The sequence below is a fragment of the Stegodyphus dumicola genome, chromosome 2 (genome assembly GCF_044657685.1).
Source record: "Stegodyphus dumicola isolate Sdum_Otavi_A_Nest chromosome 2, ASM4465768v1".
NCBI classification, from domain to species: Eukaryota; Metazoa; Arthropoda; class Arachnida; order Araneae; family Eresidae; genus Stegodyphus; species Stegodyphus dumicola.
The window spans coordinates 94,004,590-94,025,541 of record NC_140769.1 but is presented as its reverse complement, the minus strand read 5'-3'; the positions used below and the strand labels follow the sequence as shown (position 1 = coordinate 94,025,541).

The 20,952-nt window shown below is 37.1% G+C and overlaps 1 protein-coding gene across 8 annotated transcripts in view; it reads left to right on the top strand.

The window, feature by feature from the left end:
• Nucleotides 1-20,952, top strand: part of LOC118199492 (uncharacterized) — a 60,213-nt gene that overhangs the window by 30,322 nt on the left and 8,939 nt on the right. For all 8 annotated transcript variants that reach the window (XM_035371371.2, XM_035371370.2, XM_085810918.1 and 5 more), the window contains exon 3: nt 6,122-6,328. In XM_035371371.2, the coding sequence (XP_035227262.1) occupies nt 6,122-6,328 (207 nt within the window). The remainder of the gene's footprint in view (nt 1-6,121; nt 6,329-20,952) is intronic.

The window sequence follows — 20,952 nt, the reverse complement described above, 5'->3', positions numbered from 1 at the left end:
ATGATTGACTGCCCAGGAGAAACAACAACAAGCAGATGTTCCTAAGTAGTAGATATGACCTCTCTAAATGCGATGTTTGAGTGGCAGCATCTCTTCATACACCACACCAAATAATCTAATTGATCTTGAAGTAAATGTGCCCGTTCCTCAATGAGCATCTCTTAGTATTATTCTGTTAAAGCCATACCATGCCATTTTCGGAATAGCAGCATCGGAATTTGTGTGTTTTTGTGTATTGTGAACACGAGCCAGCTTTCCTTTAAAATGTCTTCCACAATGGCATTTATCCCCTTAAGCAAATAGATCTCTAGTGCTTTTCCATAATCTAAATAATCCTAACATTACTAGAATGAAACCGTGCCTCTACCTCACACCATATTGAAGATGCCCGCAATCTCTATGCTCTTTATGCTTGTTTAAACGACGCCGTCGATAAGAAACCGTTAACTGAATTCATCATTCAGGACGACAAACGAATAGGTCACTTTTACGAAGTCGTCTGGCGACAGTACACCGCAACCACTTGCCGCCATGCTGACGTACGCAGCTGCTGAACAATATTGCCCGTTGATTGATGGATTCCTACTATATATACTCTGTCACAAAAGAAAGATATGCACCCAAAAGTAAATGAACTACTATCACAAAACTTAACACGTAGTAGGATATGAGGAGATAAACAAATTATTAGAAATTCGGAACAAAAGACCGTTTTACTAAGAAGTTATGACATGAAAAAGATTACAAATCATTAAGCAGTATAGCCACCTCTGGCAGCTATACAAAACGAAACATGTCGTGGCATTGAATCAAATAGGTCACCTATGACCCCCTGCGGAAGACAATGCCATAATCTTCGCTACTGGGCAGTAAATTAACCAAATACTAGGACGGCTGCAGTTGTCTTCCAAGCAGGTCTCAAACATGCTCTATTAGCTTATTAGCGAGAAGTCTGGAGACCTGGCAGGCCACGAAAGTACGTCATATCGTCGAAGACATTGTTGGAAGAGCCGCGCAGTATATCGACATCCATGTAGGTCCATCCATGTAGACAGATTTGTCTTGCTGATGAATGGCACCTACGCGCCTTGAAAACACAGGCAATAAAGCCGGTGTTAAAATGTCATTCACGTAACTGTCAGTCATCATAGTGCTTTGAACGACGAGAGGTGATCGTATGTCCAACATATCGCTCCCTATACTGTCACACTTTGTGTAATCGCCGTATTCTGCTCGACAACTAACGCCGGATCGGACCGCTAGCCTGGCCGCCTCCACATGCGTGTGCGTTGGTCATCAGCATTCAGACTGAATCGGTATTCATCGCTGAAGATCACACGCCTCCAGCTGGTCATACTCCAGGTTGCTCGAGTTTGGCAAAAATCCAATCGACAATGCATATGATGTGGGGTAGCGGTAGGCGTGGACGTCGGCAGCATACAGCAGCGTCGGCTAGTCGTCTTCGAATGGTTTCCCTTGATACTTCCGGATACTTGGAAGGTGGTAAATGGCGTCGAATCGATGCTAGCGACGTTGTTGGTGCGGAAGTGGCAGCTCTTATAATTGTGCAATAATTGCGCTCGTTCCTGTTCCTGGAATGCCCTGATCCTCTTTGATCTATTGTCGCAAACGCCTAGCAACGACCAAATCGCTCCGACCGAGGTGGCGGCTGATACGCCTGTTCCACCAACTTGCCTTTCTGAGGACTACTATACGCCCCTTCTCAAAGTCCGACAACTGTTCGCACTGCCGCTGATTACGTCTCAGAGGCATCTCTAATCACAATACCGTCCATCCATGTAGACAGATTTGTTTGAATGGCCCTACGACACAAGCAGTCATGCTTTTAAACTCTTCCAGCTGCGCATCTCATATGCGCATAGCGCACTTACTCTTGTCTCATTGGCGTCGAAATTTAAATCATTTGCATGTTTCTTACCAGACTAAATTCTTGCCGAGTTTCGTGATTGTGGCTCAATTTCTTCTGGGTGCATATATTTTTGTGACAGAGTGTATATTGGTCTCTTTTGGTCTTCAGAACATATACCGGTCATCTACTGACATTTTTTTTTTTTTTTGATGACCACTATTAACCTTTCTCACAGTGGTATTGGTATCCTGTAAGGCTTTCCAGGTACATACGGAACTGCGCTCGATATCGAATTCTTCGGTTATACTATCATACTACAACCATTCTCAAGTTTACTAATATTTTTTGTATGTGTTAAGTCTCTCAGATGTACCTTTAAGTTATGCTACACGTATATCTCAAGTGGACTTGTAGCATACATCTTTAAAAACTGCCTTCCTTCTGACTTTTCTTATATTCGTGCGCTCCGTATGTTTACTAAGAGCATTGTACACACTCTCATGTAATCTGCGACATTTTATTTTCGATCTTTGCATACGTGTCAACTCTGCACTGAACTGGGTGCATTTTTAACCTATAATATAGAAAAGGTTAGAATACTTTCATTCAAATGTATTAGCATATACTCTATAAAGGACTTGTCCAAAACCCCAATATGGGACAAAATTAAAACTGAGACCCAGATTGTACAATCCTTATAAAATCACGGCCATTAAGCCGAACAACTGATATGACGTTGAGAAAGCTTGATGTTACAACGGACTAAGCAAGACGTCCACTGCAGTTCTACATAAAGCTATGGGCTACATAGCACCCCGGGCACTGCACTTAATATTCTCTTTTGTTTTTCAGTCTTTTGTGTTGCTGTTGTTTTTCCCTTTTAATGTTTCTATATGCTGTAGAGGCTGATGATGTACGAAGTGCTGATGTTCTGATTGCGAAGTCGCAATCCACTGAAGGATGATCGAAGATGTGGGATGCCTCTAATCCCCACCGAAAGTGGCGTATCATCACCTTCTTGCTGAAACCACCTTCCGTTGGGAAAACGCAGTGAGTGGCCGCTGAGGAAAGACAGAGTGCCATGCTCTTGACGGAGCAAGATTACAGGCTATGTGTAGATAGCCTCCGATAATTCAGTCTCGTTCGCAATTCAATTAATTAGGGACAATCTATGTGTCATGAAAAACTGTCAGATGTTATCCACTCCAATTGCGCGTGCAATCATCAGTTATGGTCACATCTACTTTTTATCTACTCTGTAATGTCTTAAACACCCACTGTACATAAGCATCAATAAGCATGTATATTTACAAGCTGAAATTCTTCCTTAAGAATTTTAGAAGACTCTCACACATATAAAACAAGCGCAAAGAGGGAAAATATATGCTTCGTTTACAGTACATGCGTACGAACTATTTAATAGTATTTGTGCAAAGATCTTTGGTGGCATAATAATACTATTTTCTGTTATGTTGCCAGCCATAACAGTGCAATCAACTATACAACGCAATCGAACTTATTTACCACGCCACTGCTTAAGTCATCCCTTTGAATTAAAAAAAATCATCACGTATGTATTAAAGTGTTTTCCATCTTTAATTTTTAATGTCTGCTACAAAGGTGCAACCTCCCTGACATAAGAGCAGCCAAAGCGTTTTCTTCAATTACAAGAGTGCTTAATATTTTATTGAACATATCATATTTGAGTCTCACTTAAATACCCTTTCCTTTTAGGTTAAAAAAATTATGGTAAAAAGTGTGGAAATTTTACAAATAAATATTGTAATATCTTCTCAAATATGTATAAAATATAAGAATAAATCTCAATGTAGGGGGTCTAACTCATTGCAGCAGTTTTGATTAAATAGTGCTGTATCATTCTTAAGAGCAGACTATTTAACTGAAATACAAATATAAATAGTAACATGAATGTATTATGGTGTTTCAAAAAAGTCTTTGTAAGTTACATTTAATTTTTTTATATATCTGCATATGCCTTACATTTTAGTCATTCTTTCTTAATTTTTAACAAAATAATATGAAGTACGTATTTTCCAAGTATATAAAAAGTATCCATTCCTCTGTTAATCATCAAGAAATTATTATTCTATGATTACACATAAATTTCTTTTAAAACTGTATTAAACATCTGACGTCCAATCTAAATTAAAAGAAAAATCAAGAGATATTGCTGCATCATCTCAAGCATCGTTGAAGACAACGTTTTTGGCCTCTGAAGAAAAAATTTCGGTAGAACTGTTTCTATGAGAATGCGTATTTAGGAAAATTTCCAGTTTTTTTTAACGTTTGCCAATCCGATAACTTCTTTACACATATTAATTACATTTAATATGATGTTATCTCTGCGATGTTTAAGCTATATGATGTTTCATAGCTGCATTCTTTTATAATAGATATTTAAAGTATGATCTGGTGTTTGCTAGCGTTCAAATCGACCTTTTTTCCAACAGATATTTGAATTCTGATAGGCCAAGTTGCTTGTTGCGAAGATGTTTTAAGCTGCTGAGAAATTTTATAGTTGCTTTCTAAGTAGACATAATTTAATTTTGTAGTGCAATTTCTACCACGTTGTTTTATATCACGATGTTTCGTTAGAATTGTTGTGTTTTTGCTCTTGCTTACTTTTCTACCTTGATGTTTCTCAGGACAATGTTTTCTCCCAGCAATATTTTCTCTACGACGTTTATGTTCGTGATATTATCATTGGTAAACTATTTTAAAGAACTACACCGTTATTTGCAAGAAATGTTTTCCATGACCTGAATTGAAATGAAATATTAATATCTTTTACAGCAAGAGCAAAACTGAAAGTTTTTAATAACAGAAAGCATTTTTCAAATTCTTTAGTATATACTCACATCTTTTATCTTCTACAACAGCAGCTGACTTTTTAACCTCAATTTCATTCAGAAACATTTTCCTGTGAAGCCGTTTAACTGCATAGATAACGTTTTTATATATCCCTTTAGTTGTTGGAACAAGGAAATTGTGCTGGCTAATTAGCATTTCAGATCAATATAGTCGGAATTAACGAGTTATTAACGAATTAACCAACTTTCGCTACATTTATCTCGTAAGGTTATAACACTGTCTATTCAGACTGAAGAGTTAGTTACGAGTTAGAATTCTGCTGTATTTTTTAATTAAAATGTTAAAACTTTGGCCATCGTTAACTAAATTGTTACAAGAAGATGACATTTAGACGATCATCAAAGAAACTAATTTTGCGAAAAGGATTAAGATCGAGTTAAAATATATGAATATAATAGGGGGACAGGAAAGTAATGTCGTTTCTGCGCATGCCGACAACAACATGCTAATGGCAGAAGTGGAAGCAAATCCATGTCAAACACTCTTAACCAACCTTGGTCAACCATCCAAGAACATTTAAAGCAGAATGGAAAAATAAGCAAAGCAGGTGTATGAGTCCCCCATAATCTGTCCGAAAAGAACAAAGCCAACCTATGCATCAGAAGCAACGTATTACTTCAACGGCACCATACAGAACCGTTTTTTGATCGTTTGATTAGTGGAGACAAAAACATCAGTCCTATATGATAATCCAAAACTCAAAAGGCAGTTTTAATAGGGGTTACAAAGGGTTTACATCCCGAAAAGGCGCTTCTGGGTGTTTGATGGAGTATTCGCGGAATTGTTCATTTTGAATTGCTGAAACTTGGAAAAACTGTTAATGTAGACCTATATTGTGAACAATTGGATCTAATGAACCAATCTTTAATCGAAAAATATCTGGCGATTATCAACGGAAAAGGCGTCATTCTGCAACACGACAATGCAAGACCGCACTGTGAAAGACGAACACTGGAAAAATATAAGGAATTGGGGTGGGAGGTACTGCCTCACACACCATATTCGCCCGATATCACACCCTCGGATTTCCATTTATTCCGATCCCTACAATATTTTTTTAGTGACAAAAAATTTAAAAATTTGGATGATGTCCAAAATGCCATCTCGAGATATTTTACTCAAAAACCAATTGATTTTTATCGGTCTGGGATTGAAATCGGCAGACTAGATGGCAAAAGGTTGCTGATAACGAAGGTGTTTATATTATTGATTAAAAATAAAAACTTGTTACAAATTTATTCGTTTGAATTTAATGTAAGAAAGCGACATTACTTTCCGGTCCCCTATTAGAACAGGCAATCGCTAATTATTTTATATTCGTAAAGAGTAATCATTTTATTCTGTTTTTCTTTTTTATAGGATTGAAAAAAGATGATCAGATGGGATCAAAAAAATGGATTTTTTCCAACGATCAAGGATCCGTCGAGGAAGATGATTACTCTCTTTGGACTCGCAAGCCATATATGAATGAGCAATGTGCAACCGTCATGCCCTCAGAAGATTACAAAGTTCAACCTGTCGCCTGTAATGAAAACGCAAGACCACTCTGTGAAAAGTCTGGACCTCGTAAGTGGTGATTTTGCGTTTTAATAGGTGCTAAATAAAATAAAATTAGCATAATATTTTAATTAATATAATTTAAATCCTCTGACTGACCTTTTCCTACTTGTTTTACGAACAAGAGGAACTGAATAAACCTATTAAACGACTTTCTTTATTGGAAAAATACGCTGAAAAAGGGCTATTGTTTTGCATGCTGTTTTAGACGACATCACATAGTGGAGATTTATGTGCACTACAATTTTATTGTCTTTCTTTTTACTAATACAAATTTTCGATGGAAGATGCAATTACAAAACAGCTCTTCAGAATGCTCAATGTGCAGCATCATTGTCTAGAGCCTGATATGATGCAATATTCATCCTGTATCGTATAGTCTAGAACAGCGGTTCTCAACCTTTTGACTCACGCGTACCATCTAAACCAGCGGTTCACAACCTTTCGACTAACGTGTACGTGTACGAACTTAAAAGAAAAAATTGAAAACCTTTAGTACCACCACTACAAAGTACTACTACCACCACCACTCTTGAACAAAGCTCAAATCGCATAAATTTACGAGTGTTAGAGAAAAAGCTCAATCAGGATGCCGGGGCATTAATTTTTGGATTTAATAGTTAAAAATACTTTGCTTCTTTGCCTACCACCGGTTGAGAAACACTGGTCTAGAATCAGGTTGCTAAATTAGCTGCACGCTTGGTTCGGTGTTGTCGGGTGAAGGTATCAATTGAAAACTTTTCGGATCCTTTCAATTTGAGATGTATACATGTATACGTATAAACATGTAAGGTAGAGAATATGCTAGGTAAAATAGCAATTTTAATCTGATACGGAAGATAAATTCTAACTTTCATTTGTAATAGTAACTCTTTAATGCTCCTTTTTAATTATATTATTTTCCTTTTTTATCCTAAAAATAGTAATGCGCGTAAAATTAATCTTTCTTAAGTGCGTCATTTCCAAACTAATTCCTATCATTTGATTCTTACATAACGCTAATGATGCACGTATTTACATAATGGAAAACGGGCAAACGATGTCTTTTATCCAATTATAATGATAAATTTGGAAACCAAACATTTAACCAACTAATGGGGAGGTGGAAATCAGACCCATAACTTTTATATTTTTTATCTAGGATTGATATCATAATCTTTGCACTTGAGAACATATCGGCCTCCACTTTTCTTTTTGACAATACTGTAAATATAGGAACAGTAGTGTCTGTAGTGTTATTAATAACAGCAAAATATTTTCTGTCAGCCTATTTTATTTTCTTAATTTCTTGAAAAATATGTCTTTTTTTATGTCTGTTTCTCATCCATATTTTCTTTTCCTGAGATACTTGCAGTATTTATATTTCCCCTGATGGTCCGATAACTCGCTTGTCAGTCTCGTAGGATCTGAAGAGCATTTATATTAGCATTACACAAGTATGGACCCTATACCTTCAGTAATGCAATATGGGATAACTGCTAGGTATAGCTTAGATGATTTTAACTACAGTTTTTTTTAATGCCATTACGGTCATTGACAAATTAGCTTTTAATTACTTTATTCTCTACTGATAGATTTATTTAAAACAAAATATGACAAACTAGTAGAAATTTCAAAATGAGATGTAGAACGTATCTTAACAGAACCATCAAGTTTATTTCGAAGCAGAAAACATGAAAACTCGAATTACAGATCTTCCCATTACTAGCCTGACTTGCTTCCAATTACACCAAGAAGGCACACGGTAAATAGGAAGAAAATTCCCACCATTCTCTTCCACTTGAAGGGCAGTTAGGGAGTAGGAAACCCAATCGCGATATCTATGTTGTGACGATAATTATCGTTAACCCTATTTTAGTTCGGACGCTCTTTGTAGAGTCATTACGATTTTTTGGAACAGAAATCATGACATATCCGCTAGGATTCCATCTCTGAACTTCCAGGGTGCTAGCCAGGCATGCTTCCAATTACACCACGAAAGCACCTGGTAAGGAATGTAAAACTTCCTGCACGATCCGAATATAATCACAGTGAAATAGGTCTGCGCAGCTTTTTTCACATTACTAGGCGTTTTCAAAGTGCAAGGAAACTAATTCGCGTGTGTGATTTTATTTTATTTTATTTTTTAGATTAGTTTAATAGAATTTGAAATAATTTATGTTATCTAATTTGGCGTATATGTAATTTTTGTTTTTTATTCATGGAATATTTACAAATTTTTGGTTTCCGATGTAATTATTTATCACTCGTAACATCAACAAGTAAAATCAAACATATTTTAAACATAAAGTTAAATATTAAATTAATTATTAAATATAGTTAGTGGAAATTGTAATAAGAATTTCCAAATTGTCAACTTTTGCGCAGATATCTCTTTAACTGCATATGTCATAATAAACTTGAATATCGAGCAGATCTCTTTAGTTACATCTTTCAACAGATCATCGAAATCATAGCAGCGATTTCCATCATGATATTCAGACAATTAATGTTAGAAACAAAAATTATATCCATCATTTTTGCTTGTTCGAAACGACTAGTTTGTGGTGGTCTCGAGGCTTTTATGCTCGTTGCTCCTCCTTGGTCTGTTGTTGCTTGCTCGTATCGTAATCTAAAAAAAAATCTGATGTGCACACCACATGACTTCCTTGTACGGAATATTAAATTATACGCATTTTTTCTTGCATTTCATTTAAACTTATTGGATTGAATTAAATCTACTTCGTCGATAGCGCATAAACCACAGCAGAATAAATGTACTCTTTAAAATTCACTATACTTTGTTTATATATTTGTTTACCATAGAGACACTCTGGCGCTAGGTTCACTTAACAGCGTTATATTTCGTTCATATTCTAACTTATGACTTACTTTTTTCTGGTCATTAACTGCTAAAGAGTTTTCGCCAGTAGATCGCATTAAAGTGCACTAGGCAAAGATATTTCCAAATAAATGGTACTAGGGAAGTACCAACACCCGTGGGCGAAGAAAATTCAGCTGCGTGAGGAAGCATTACTTACGAAAGTAGGCGTTCATCATAAAAATTGTGCAGTGATAAGCAATGGCATTAAATTGAAGCATGCAGGCAGGTGCAGTGAGTTTTTTGGCAAATGCAGATGGTGAGTGCAATATAGCTAGTAAGAGTGCAGGATAAGCAGTAGTGAGACATCATGAAAATGGCGCGAAGACAGTTTGAAGCTGTGAATGGCATAAGAGTTCAAAGTCCTTCAGAAGTATGCAGTAGCTAGATAGGCTGTAAAAAGTTCAAAAGTTCGTAGAATCATACGATAAAGTAAAAATTCATACAAAATAATTAAAAAAATGAAATAGTAACATAAAAATCTTGAATAAAAAAGTTTCTTGGTTAACATAAGTATATATTCTAACTTTGACTTATGACTTACTTTTTTCTGGTCATTAACTACTAAAGAGTTTTCGCCAGTAGATCCCATTAAAATGCACTAGGCAAAGATATTTTCAAATAAATGATACTAGGGAAGTACCAACACCCGTGGGCGAAGAAAATTCACCTGCGTGAGCAGGCATATCTTAATACTTACGAAAGTAGGCGTTCATCAAAAAATTGTGCAGTGATAAGCAATGGCATTAAATTGAAGCATGCAGACAGGTGCAGTGAGTTGTATGGCAAATGCAGATGGTGAGTGCAATATAGCTAGTAAGAGTGCAGGATAAGCAGTAGTGAGACATCATGAAAATGGCGCGAAGACAGTTTGAAGCTGTGAATGGCATAAGAGTTCAAAGTCCTTCAGAAGTATGCAGTAGATAGATAGGCCGTAAAAAGTTCAAAAGTACGTAGAATAATACGATAAAGTAAACATTCATACAAAATAATTTTAAAAAATTAAATAGTAACATAAAAATCTTAAATAAAAAAAGTTTCTTGATAAACATAAGATGCAACACAAATAATAGGATAGAGTCCAATTTCAGAGTTCAAGTAAATTTTAAAATTAAAATTTACAAGTTACCACCATTACAAATTGTGATGAATTGTCCTTGGGCGTTTGACAGTTTATTCAATGGTTGGATCATAATCCAACATTTGTTTAATTGCGTTATACTGACTATGCTTCATCTTTTCGAAGAAGTTGTGAGCTGTCATGAGTATAAAGTTGTGCACAGATGGAATATCCAGGTCGTTATCCAGGTTTTTTTATAGAGTTTCTCACGTACCAAGTTGCATTCACAATGCTACGTAGAATTTTATTTTGAAGTATACCCAGTTTTTTGCGCTCAGTTTTATTGGCGATTGCCCAGGCCCGCACTGCATATAGCATGATCGGTCGAATTAGAGATATGTAAAGCATTTTCTTTATTTTTAGACTGAGCTTTGATTTTTTGCCCATAATAGGATAAATTGCCATGTAGGCTGCATTTGCTTTGTTTAAGATGTAAGAAATATGATCTTTGAAGTTGAGCGACTTATCTATGTAAACACCTAAATACACTGACTACCAATAAGTATTTGGACACCTGTGATAGAAAAGAAAAACTAACTTTATTCAAAACCAGTAGTTGGTAGAGCCTCCACGAGAGGTAATTACAGCGTGGACCCTCCGGGGCATACTTTCCAGAAGTCTTTATATGACAGCTATTGGTATTTTCTTCCACTCTTCTTGGAGAAGACATAGAAGTTCCTTCACCGATTTTCCACGGGTAGTGCACCCCTGAATTCGGGAATGCAACTCGTCCCAAAGGTTCTCGATAGGGTTCAGGTCTGGACTCTGGGCAGGCCAGTCCATTCGATGAACGCCATTGGCACCATACCAAGCCTTGGTTAACGTCGAAACATGACAACTGGCATTGTCGTCCTGAAAGTAACAGGGGTCCAACCCGTAAAACTGCCACAACGTAAGAAGTACATTGTCATCCAAAATAGTGCAGTAGGCATCGGAGTTGAGCTTACCATGAATGGGGACCAAGGGTCCCAGCCCATACCAAGAGAAACACCCCCAGACCATAATTCCACCTCCGCCGAACTTGACTGTTGGTACAATGTATTCTGGCAGGAGACGTTCTCCAGGTAGACGCCAGACCCAGACCCTGCCATCCGAACGGTAAAGGGTGAACCTTGATTCGTCACTCCAAAGAACCCGTTTCCACTGATCTACGGTCCAATTTCGATGTGCTTTGCACCACATTAACCGAGCAGCGCGGTTGGACTTTGTGATCAAAGGCTTATGGGCAGCAGCACGACCATGAAAACCAAGCAGATGTGTTTCCTTACGGATGGTATTCATTGAAACAATACTCCCGGATGCCTGTTGAAACTCCTCGCGGATGAGGGATATCGGTTGGGTGCGGTTCTTCCGAATTTCTCTGGACAGCACTCGTCGATCTCTATCTCCCAGTTTCGTTGGTCTGCCGACTCGGGGCACATTCCGACAATCACCGCTCACCTTCCACTTCTTAATCACATAGACCACTGTCGATTTTGGGTACTTCAGATCGCTAGATATGTCCCTTAAGGATCGGCCACATTTGTGATACCCTATAATTATACCTTTCTCGAAATCAGAGAGCTCCGAACTGCGAGGCATCTTGCATGCGACTAATGCCGATGCTGTTTCCTACACGATATATACCGGCGGAGTCCGTGAAATACCTTAGGACCGCAGATATCGTCATTTGCATAGGTGTCCAAATACTTATTGGTAGTCAGTGTATTTATAGGAATTAGCTACAGGGATTAGAGTTCTATCTAAGTAGATATCAGTATTGACTCTTAATCTTGTTTTGTATCTCCGATAGAGCACAATACAACATTTAGTGGCGTTAAGCATTGAGTGGCGTTGAGTTATTTCCAAGTCTTGCACCAGTGATTGATCATATTGAGATGCATTTGTAAATTAGAGTGAGCTGGGGCCTTCTGGATTCAGTTAGTACTACAGTGTCGTCAGCGTATTTGAGTATTTTCGTGTTGAAGGGGTGCGGGAAATCATTGATATAAACATTATAGAGCCGGGGGGAAAGAACGGACCCTTGCGGGACAACGCTATGAATTGTTTTTTTGACAGATAAGGCGTCACCGCAGCGAACTTGAAAAGTCCTGTTTTTCAGATAGGAACTAATGAGTTTTACGAAACTGTTTGGAAGCATAAAATTATTCAATTTATGCAGGAAGCCTGCACGCCACACTATCAAAGGCCTTTTCGAAGTCGAGATAGCATGCAGCCACCCCGTTTTTCTTAGTAAAGGCTTGCGAAAAAAATTCCACCAAATTGAAAATTTGATGAGTCGTGCAGTGTCCACTGCGGAAGCCGAATTGCAGATCATCTATTAAATTGAGTCTTTCGAGATGGTTAGTGAACCTTGAGCAGAGGAGTTTCTCAAATACTTTTCCTAATGAAGGTAAAAGACTGATAGGTCTGTAGGAAGTGACGAGTTTAGGATCTTTCTTTGGTTTTAAGATATTGACAATTATTGAGTGTTTCGATTGCTGAGGGAAATAATTATTTCGGATGCAGGCATTAAAAATATTGACTATGTTAGTAATACAACGTCTAGGAAGGGCTTTAAGTGCTTCATTGCTAATTTGATCATAGCCTTTGCCTTTCCTTGGCTTGAGTTTGTGAATAATTTCTCTTACTTCTCTTGGTGAAATAAAGGGAATGAAATTTGTTATAGGATAATTGCTAATACTGTCAATGGTAAAATTAACTTCTTCTTGGGAGTTATTCTCAGGCGGGTGAGGTTGAAAGATTTTCTCTAATTCATTAGCCATTATATTAGCAATCTTGTCCTCAGATTGATAGGATATTCCCATGTGATGAATTGCATGAGTTTGATTTGGTCTGCTATTTCTTAGAGATTTAGCAATTTTCCATGCTGCTTGATCTTGAGGATCCAGGTTTGATAGGAGAAAGTCCCATTTTTTGTTTCTGAATTCCATAATTTCATGCTTGATTTTTCTGTTTAAAAAGTTGATGTGCCTTTGGGCACGAGAATCTCGGGACCGCTGCCATTCCTTATGTTTTCTATTCTTCTCTGCAATAATATCTTTTATATATTTAGGAAGGGATAGAAAATTAGTGCTTTTGCAGGGATAAGTCGCATTATTGATTGCATCTTTCATTTTAGTGGTGAATTTATAAATTTCATCTTCGATATCACCGCAATGATTATAATTATTTCTGCAATTATAGTTTTTCATAGTATCAGAGAATTGGGTCTAATTTATCTTAGTTCTGTGTTTCTTTAATGGGGGATAAAAGCCATAAAAGTCGAAGTTCACTGGAAGATGATCAGAATTTAAGTCCGTTATTACTTCTAAGAGAGGGGTATGAGGAATACTTTTAAGAAGTACAATGTCCAAAACTTCGCCGTTTCCTCTAGCACCAAATCTTGTTGGAGAAGTAGGAGCAGCAAAATTGAGGTCATTGCCAATTAAATAGTTATGTAAAATGTTTCCATTGCTGTTAGATCCTCTAGAATTCCAGGTATATAAATATGTAATTATTTATATTTTAATTATTATATATTTTGTAATATAGATATTTCCTTATGCTTTTGCGTTCAAGTCTCCTGCGATGATAGTCGGGAAGTTGGTGGAGGTTAAGATATCCAGGTCATTATTAGTCATCAGATTATTAGGAGGATTGAAAATAGAAATAAATAGGTAGGCTTCATTCAAAGCAGTATAAATGATAGCTGAAGTAAATTCAAGCAGACTATTGTGAGGAAGATCATATTCAGTATGCTTTAAATGAGTTTTAATGATAATTGCAGTACCATCCCATCTACTTCGGGTTCTGTCTTTCCTTATAATATTGTAGCCGTTAATTTTAAATTTATCGCAAGCTTTAAGGTGAGTTTCACATATCATCATGACATCAATGTTGTACTTATCCAAGTAACCTTTAATTCTTGATATTGTTTTACGACACCGTTCGCATTGAAATAGGAAATTTTTAAGAAGCTATTGGTAGCTGAAATCATCGCGTTTATATTGCTATGAGGTCTAAAAGTCATAGTCTAAAGAAGTGAAATATTCAATTGCGGCCATTCCAACCTCAAGTTTACCCATGATGTTTTTTGCTTTTTTAAATTCTGTAAAGAATTCTTTCGCTTTTAGGAGTTGGGTTTTTATCCACTCAAAAAATGAAACTTCTTTAGTTTCGCTTTCTTGTTAATTTTTGTTTTTCTTTTGAGTTGTCCAGCTCGGTTGATTTTTAATATTTTCGTTTTTCGTAGCTCCAGGGAGGGTAGGAAAATCTTCTTTATTTAATTGAAATTGCTCCTGTTCATGCTTTTTCTCGTTTTGATTGCTCTTATTGAAGACTGTTTTGGGTAGATTATCCGGATGGTATTTACATTCCTTCGAGTTGCTCGGGTGGCAATCACCGCACAGAACGCAGAGCGCTTATATTCTAACTCAGAATGCACAAAATTTATATCATTTGAAGAATTATCCAATCGTTGCCACGTGTTCTTTTAAATACTATAATAAATCTAGAACGGTGTATAAAAGAAACAAAACAAAAAAGAAACAGTTTTTCACAGACGATTCAGTATTTCTCATTCAATTAATATAGTTTTCACTTCGCGACAAGGCAAAAATACATGAAAACTCAAAATATCTATATTACAAATTTTGAAGTAAATCATACACACTTATTTCGTCGAAAAATTCCCTGAAAGGATATGGTATGATTAATTCGCAATATTAAATGAAGGCGTTATCTTTGTTGTTGAGAAGCTTAGTATCTCTACATTGGCAACAAATCTACTATTCTGTTGCTTCAAATGTAAACAAACATGTCCGCCATGTTATTTAAAAATTAGGCTTAACCCCACTTAAACAGCTTTTAAATTGTTGATAATTCTACAAATATTGCTTTCAGATTTCCTAAAGACAAAACAATCTTAACCGGAAGATAAGAACAACATAATTCAATAATTTTTAAAGCAAAAAATGCACAATTTACAAACATATAAGAGTAAAGAAACTGAGATCACTGAGCCGGGTAACAGAGTGGATATATATATAAATACATTTATATACGTTTGGTGCGGCCGACTGCAACCAAAATACTGGATGCACATCTACATGTTATAGCAGTCCTATATAGAAAATTTCAACGTTCTGAGGCTACTCGTTTTTGAGCTATGCGAAATACATACGTACGTACGTACAGACACCACGAAAAATTCTCTTCAGAATTCATTTTAAAACAGTTTTATAAATTTTTTTTGGATGAAAAAAGTCTTTTATTCTGTCTTTACGTACAAATGTCTCGCAAAAACATCGTTAAATTGCATTCGATAGCGGTCAAAATGGATATTTTCGTTAAAATATGCTGCCTGAAACTTTTCGCGATTACAATAGTTCCTTTTTTACTTCGTACAAGGAAATAAAGAACGAATGAAAAGTGCGGTGCGCGAGCTTCTTTGTCCTTAAAGAGGTAAGTGGCTTTGGAGTTCGATCATGGGTCTGTTATGAGTTAGTTAAATAACTTAGCGCAATATTTGTCAATCTGCAGTCTTCCTAGATTTCCCTAAACGGCAAAAAGTAAAATTCAAAAGAACTGTGTGCACCACACTATAGCTTAAATTGTCAGACTTTGGAAAAAAACTTGAATAACAACCCTTACGGGCAAGCTCAGTAGATGAAAATGCTAACGTAAGATCTTAAAAAAAAAAAAAAAAAAAAAAAAAAAAAAAAAAATCTGAGGTGAAGTTTTCATTAACGTGCCAGGAATATCGCAAATCATCAAAACCGTTAGCAAATCAAAGTTTGAAGCTGTAATTAGGAGCGAAATGTCCAGTTACGAAACACACAGTTCTGAGTTAAATTATTCTAGGTTCGCAACCTAATATATAAAACTTCGATCCAGAGGCAGAGTAAGCACTTCTATAGTGGTCCCGAAAAACATTTAGGAGATATAAATGCATCAGACAAGTTCTGTTCCCCATGTTATAACTAATTACTAACAGCTGGACAATTTTAACCTATATATGAAAACTTTAATTTGGGAGACATTTTCTTAACTAAATCGGTTGCACTATGAATTTGTGCATGGCAGTATCTATAAGCTCGATTGAATGCATCTTTTCATACCTAATAAAAAGTTATTTGCGACCACTAACGCATGAAGAACGTTTAAACGGTTTTTATAGTGTGATACAGGAGAGACGTTGCACTTTCATTTGGCACTGGCCCAATTTAATTAAGGCGTTTAGTTCTCAAAAAGCAAGAAATGTGAAGATTTCAGAGAGTAACGGAGAGGTAAGTTAATCAAAGGGGAATGAAGTCAAAAATTAAAATAAATTATTGTGTGATTTTATGTAAAAAACCCTAAGGACGCGATTTATTTTTCATGAAAGATAATTAAAATAAATCAGACTACATACTTTTAACCAAATATTTAAGCCATAGCATTTGCACTGTAGACAATAATACCAGGCGTATCCAAAATTCTACAATAAATGTAAATGCGCATCTAAATTTCTACATGTGTGGTTCAATGGTGTTTCTACACACAGAATCGTATTTTATTCTCGAGTAAATCAACATTCAGTCTAACTTAAAAGAGAACTTATGAGAATGCCAAACAAATTAATCTAAAATATTTAACATCTCATCCGTAACATCCAAGCTGCATCAAACAAATCGAAAACAAGTGCAGACTGCTGCCACTGCGTTTTCTAAATCAATTCACTTCTACTGATCTTTGCGTTCCCATTCAGAGGCTGAGAAAAGTGTCTATTCAAACCGAAACAGCACAGAAAAATTTAAGGAGGCATGGAATCGTGTGCTGTAAAATAAGGTTGTTTCATACTGAATGGAACAAAAAGAATAGCGTAATGCATATTGTGTAATTGATTTATTAAGTCGAAACAAATTAATTCTCAAAACTACATTTATACAAGTTTTATCTGGCAACAACGAAATATCTTCCGGTTACGACATCGCCGCTAGAGATACTCTTAATGAAATTGCGCCATTCATGCAGGTGTGGTGTGGTGTATTTAATTATGGCAAAGCACATGAGGGCTATCTGTCTAAGGGGAGGGATGCCTTCGTGGAGAACTTTCTAAGGGAAACTGGCTCGTATACACGTTACACATGGTGAAAGCCACGAAAACGCCCATACAGCCAGCCCGTTCGCGGGATTCTAACCTCGGACCGAACTACCAGTGTTCAGCGACTTTACCGCTCGGCCGCTGGTGGGCTCCATCCATGCAGGAGAAAGTGTATTATGCTTAGGAATATGTTAAAACATCATCATTTACCGTCGTTTAAAGACATTTTCGCACGAAATTTGCACGAACAGGCGACCACTAATTAACTTTCATCAATTGCACGATCTTCCTCATAGACCAGTACTTTCGAGAACATTCTGGCTTGTTATATAACAGCTAGTATAAATACAGAGTTCGCGCCATTTTTCGGCAGACTGCTTCCTACTATCGCTGCTACAAGACTCTGCGCTGCTCTGCCCATTACTCTTCCCTTTGTTAGAATACTTCACGTCAAAAGCCTAAATTTTACCTTATTTAAATCATTATTGGATATGTAATTAAGGTAAAATGATCTGCCATTTGAGTTGAATAAAGATTTGCAATTAAAAGCAAAATCCTTCTATGTGATCATTCTGCTGTATTCCATTCAGTCAAACAACGCCCGTACTCTGATGCCAAGCTTCGTCATTCCTGTGCCTATCCGCAAAATCATCACAGTTAATTAATTAGTCGACAGGATGCTAACATGTTGAATTCGTAATATCTAAGAAACTTGGCAGTCGAAGCAGTTTTAATTCCATTTTTATTTCCAATTGACATTTGCGGCCAGAATCACTTAGCACTCTAGTCGTGCTTATTCACAGAACATTTACATTTTTGATACTTTTGCGATACAAAGAAAGCACATAGAAATAACGTCCTAGCAGCATAGAGAGAGAAGCTGAAGCGCGTAGTCATAATACAATACATAATCTGTAATCCGGACTCGTCGGGACATCGGCGATTCCGGATTAGGGTTTTTTCCGAATTATAGATCATCAATTTAAATCTGGTAAGATGGCATGCAGAAATTATACAATTAAAAATATGTAACCGTAATTTATGAAATAAAAAGCAATTATGATCTAAAGGGTATCAAATTTTACAAAAAGAAGCTTAATATTTACTTTATTAAACATAGCATACATTACGCATAGTCGAAATTAGAAAATTGCAACCAGAAAACTTTTGATGTGTACTCGTGATATTTATGACGACGAGGAAATTGATTTAAATCATATCGGAATATCGAAATGAAATACTACATTTAGTAAAGAATTATAAGCCGAATAAAATAAAAACATCTGCTCTGAAAATGAGGATAGTGCTGACAGATTAACTTCCAGTTCATTGCGCACCGCGGGACGTCCGGATTACGGACTTTGAACTGTATATGGAAGCACATAAAGAGAAAGGTTTTGGTTCGAGTTAAAAAATTCAGTTCCCAATTATTACATCATCAGAGCTGCGCAGGCCATGCAAAATGGAATGACGCAATCCAGAGAAGTTATTACGATTTTTAGGACAGAGAGCGAGAGTTAAAGAGTTACTGTTAATTTAAATTATAATTTTGATTCGCATATTTTATATTATATATACATATATATATGTGTGTATGTGTCTAATAATTTCGGGAAGCATAGAAGAGGAATCAGCTTGCAGTCATCGTGGCTGAGAGCGAAGGCTTACAGATGAAAATAACAAAACATGAACTTGACGAAATTCCAGTCTTTATTTCCACGAATATCAAATCATCTCTATAGATGTTTATTCAATCATAATGAAATCCAAAACATCTCTATGATTCAATCATAATGAAATACGATAAATTACCACGTACATTGATTCTTAACATTAAGATGCAGGCAATTTAAACGGGGAAGCAAAGCGAGGAGCTATTAGCAAGATAGAAGATAGCAGAAAAAGAAGTGGCGTAAATAGCTACCAATTTAAAATACGAAGTCTGATGTACGAAGGTTGATCCAAAAAAAAGTTTACAAGCAGAAGCATTTGAAACGTAATAATTGTGGAGCGAATATTTTCACCCAGGGTGGTTGACAGATGGCGCTAGTTGTCCTACAGCGGTTCTACAAGTAAGTAGCGTCAGTACGCAGACACTTAAGCGCGACAGTAGTGGCACGACGTCTAGAAAAGTGGTCTCGCATAGAGATGCGACCCGTAATTTGATTCTTATGGGCCAAGAATATGGCCGCATCCGAAATTCACAGACAAATCGTTGAGGTATACGGGGACAAAGCAATGAGTAGACAACAGGTAGCGAAATGGTGTCGTTCTTATCAAGCGGGCAGGGAGCATGTGGGAAACCGCAATATGGAAGCTAGCGGCCGTCGAAGTTCTTCAAGGACGGATATCAACACGGCACGTGTTCAAGAAATCATCCAAAGGGATCGACGAGTAACCGTGCGTGAGATTGCCTCAGAGTTGGACCTCAGTTATGGTAACGTTCAGCGTATCGTAACCGATAAGTTGCGATATTTCCAAAGTTTGCGCCCGCTGGGTTCCACGTGCGTTGTCCGCGGAGCATAAGGCCACTCGAATGATGTGCAGCCTCACATTTCTTCAGCGATACCATTCAGACGGCCAACACTTCATTGATCGCATCGTTACCGGTGATGAAACATGGCTTCATCACTTCATCACTTCACCCCCACATCCAAAAGAGCCACGGTGGAGTGGAAACACGCTGGATCACCGACGAGGAAGAAGTTTAAGGTCACACTCTCTGCCGGTAAAGTGATGGCAACCGTTTTCTGGGATATGACTGGTGTTATCCTAATCGAGTATTTGGAGCGTCGCCATACCATTAAGGCCGATCGTTATTGTGCCACCTTATCGAAATTGCGTAAAGCCATCCGACGCAAACGTCCTGGATTACTGAGCAAAGGCGTCATTCTTCTGCATGACAATTCCAGGCCCCATACAGCTCGCCAGACTCAGGAATTGCTGCAAAGGTTCAAGTGGGAGGTCTGGAATCACCCCCCATACAGACCCGATTTGGCTCCAAGTGACTATTTCCTTTTTCCGGCGTTGAAGCGATACTTATCCGGAACACGGTTCACCTCAGACGATGCATTGAAAACAGCTGCCGAGAAATGGCTCAATGAGCAGGGCTCCGATTACTACCAAGACGAGATAAACAAGTTGGTCGAACGTTCTGACAAATGCCTAAACAGGTTTGGCAACTATGTGGAAAAGTGAAGGCCAGATGTGTCTTTTGATTCCCATTTGTATCTTGTTTTCTATTGTTAATAAATACTTTTTCATTTGCCTTGTAAATTTTTTTGGATCACCCCTCGTACAAGTACAGCTAATCTGTGATTGATTAGTTAGTTAAGTGTTACATAACATAGGAAAATCTCGAATGGGAGAAAGGATGAATTTAGGGGGAGAGCACCAAATTTAGAATGCTAATTTTGAGATCGCCAGTTATTTTTTAAAGCAGCTATCGTATTTTGTTATATCTTATATATCCCCTCCTTCAAAAGAAAGGTTGGAATAGCAGGGTGGCAGAACAGGACTAGCGAAGCAACAAAGATTTTATTATATGAGAAAAGACATGAAGAAACATCAAGGACATAGCCGTCAGG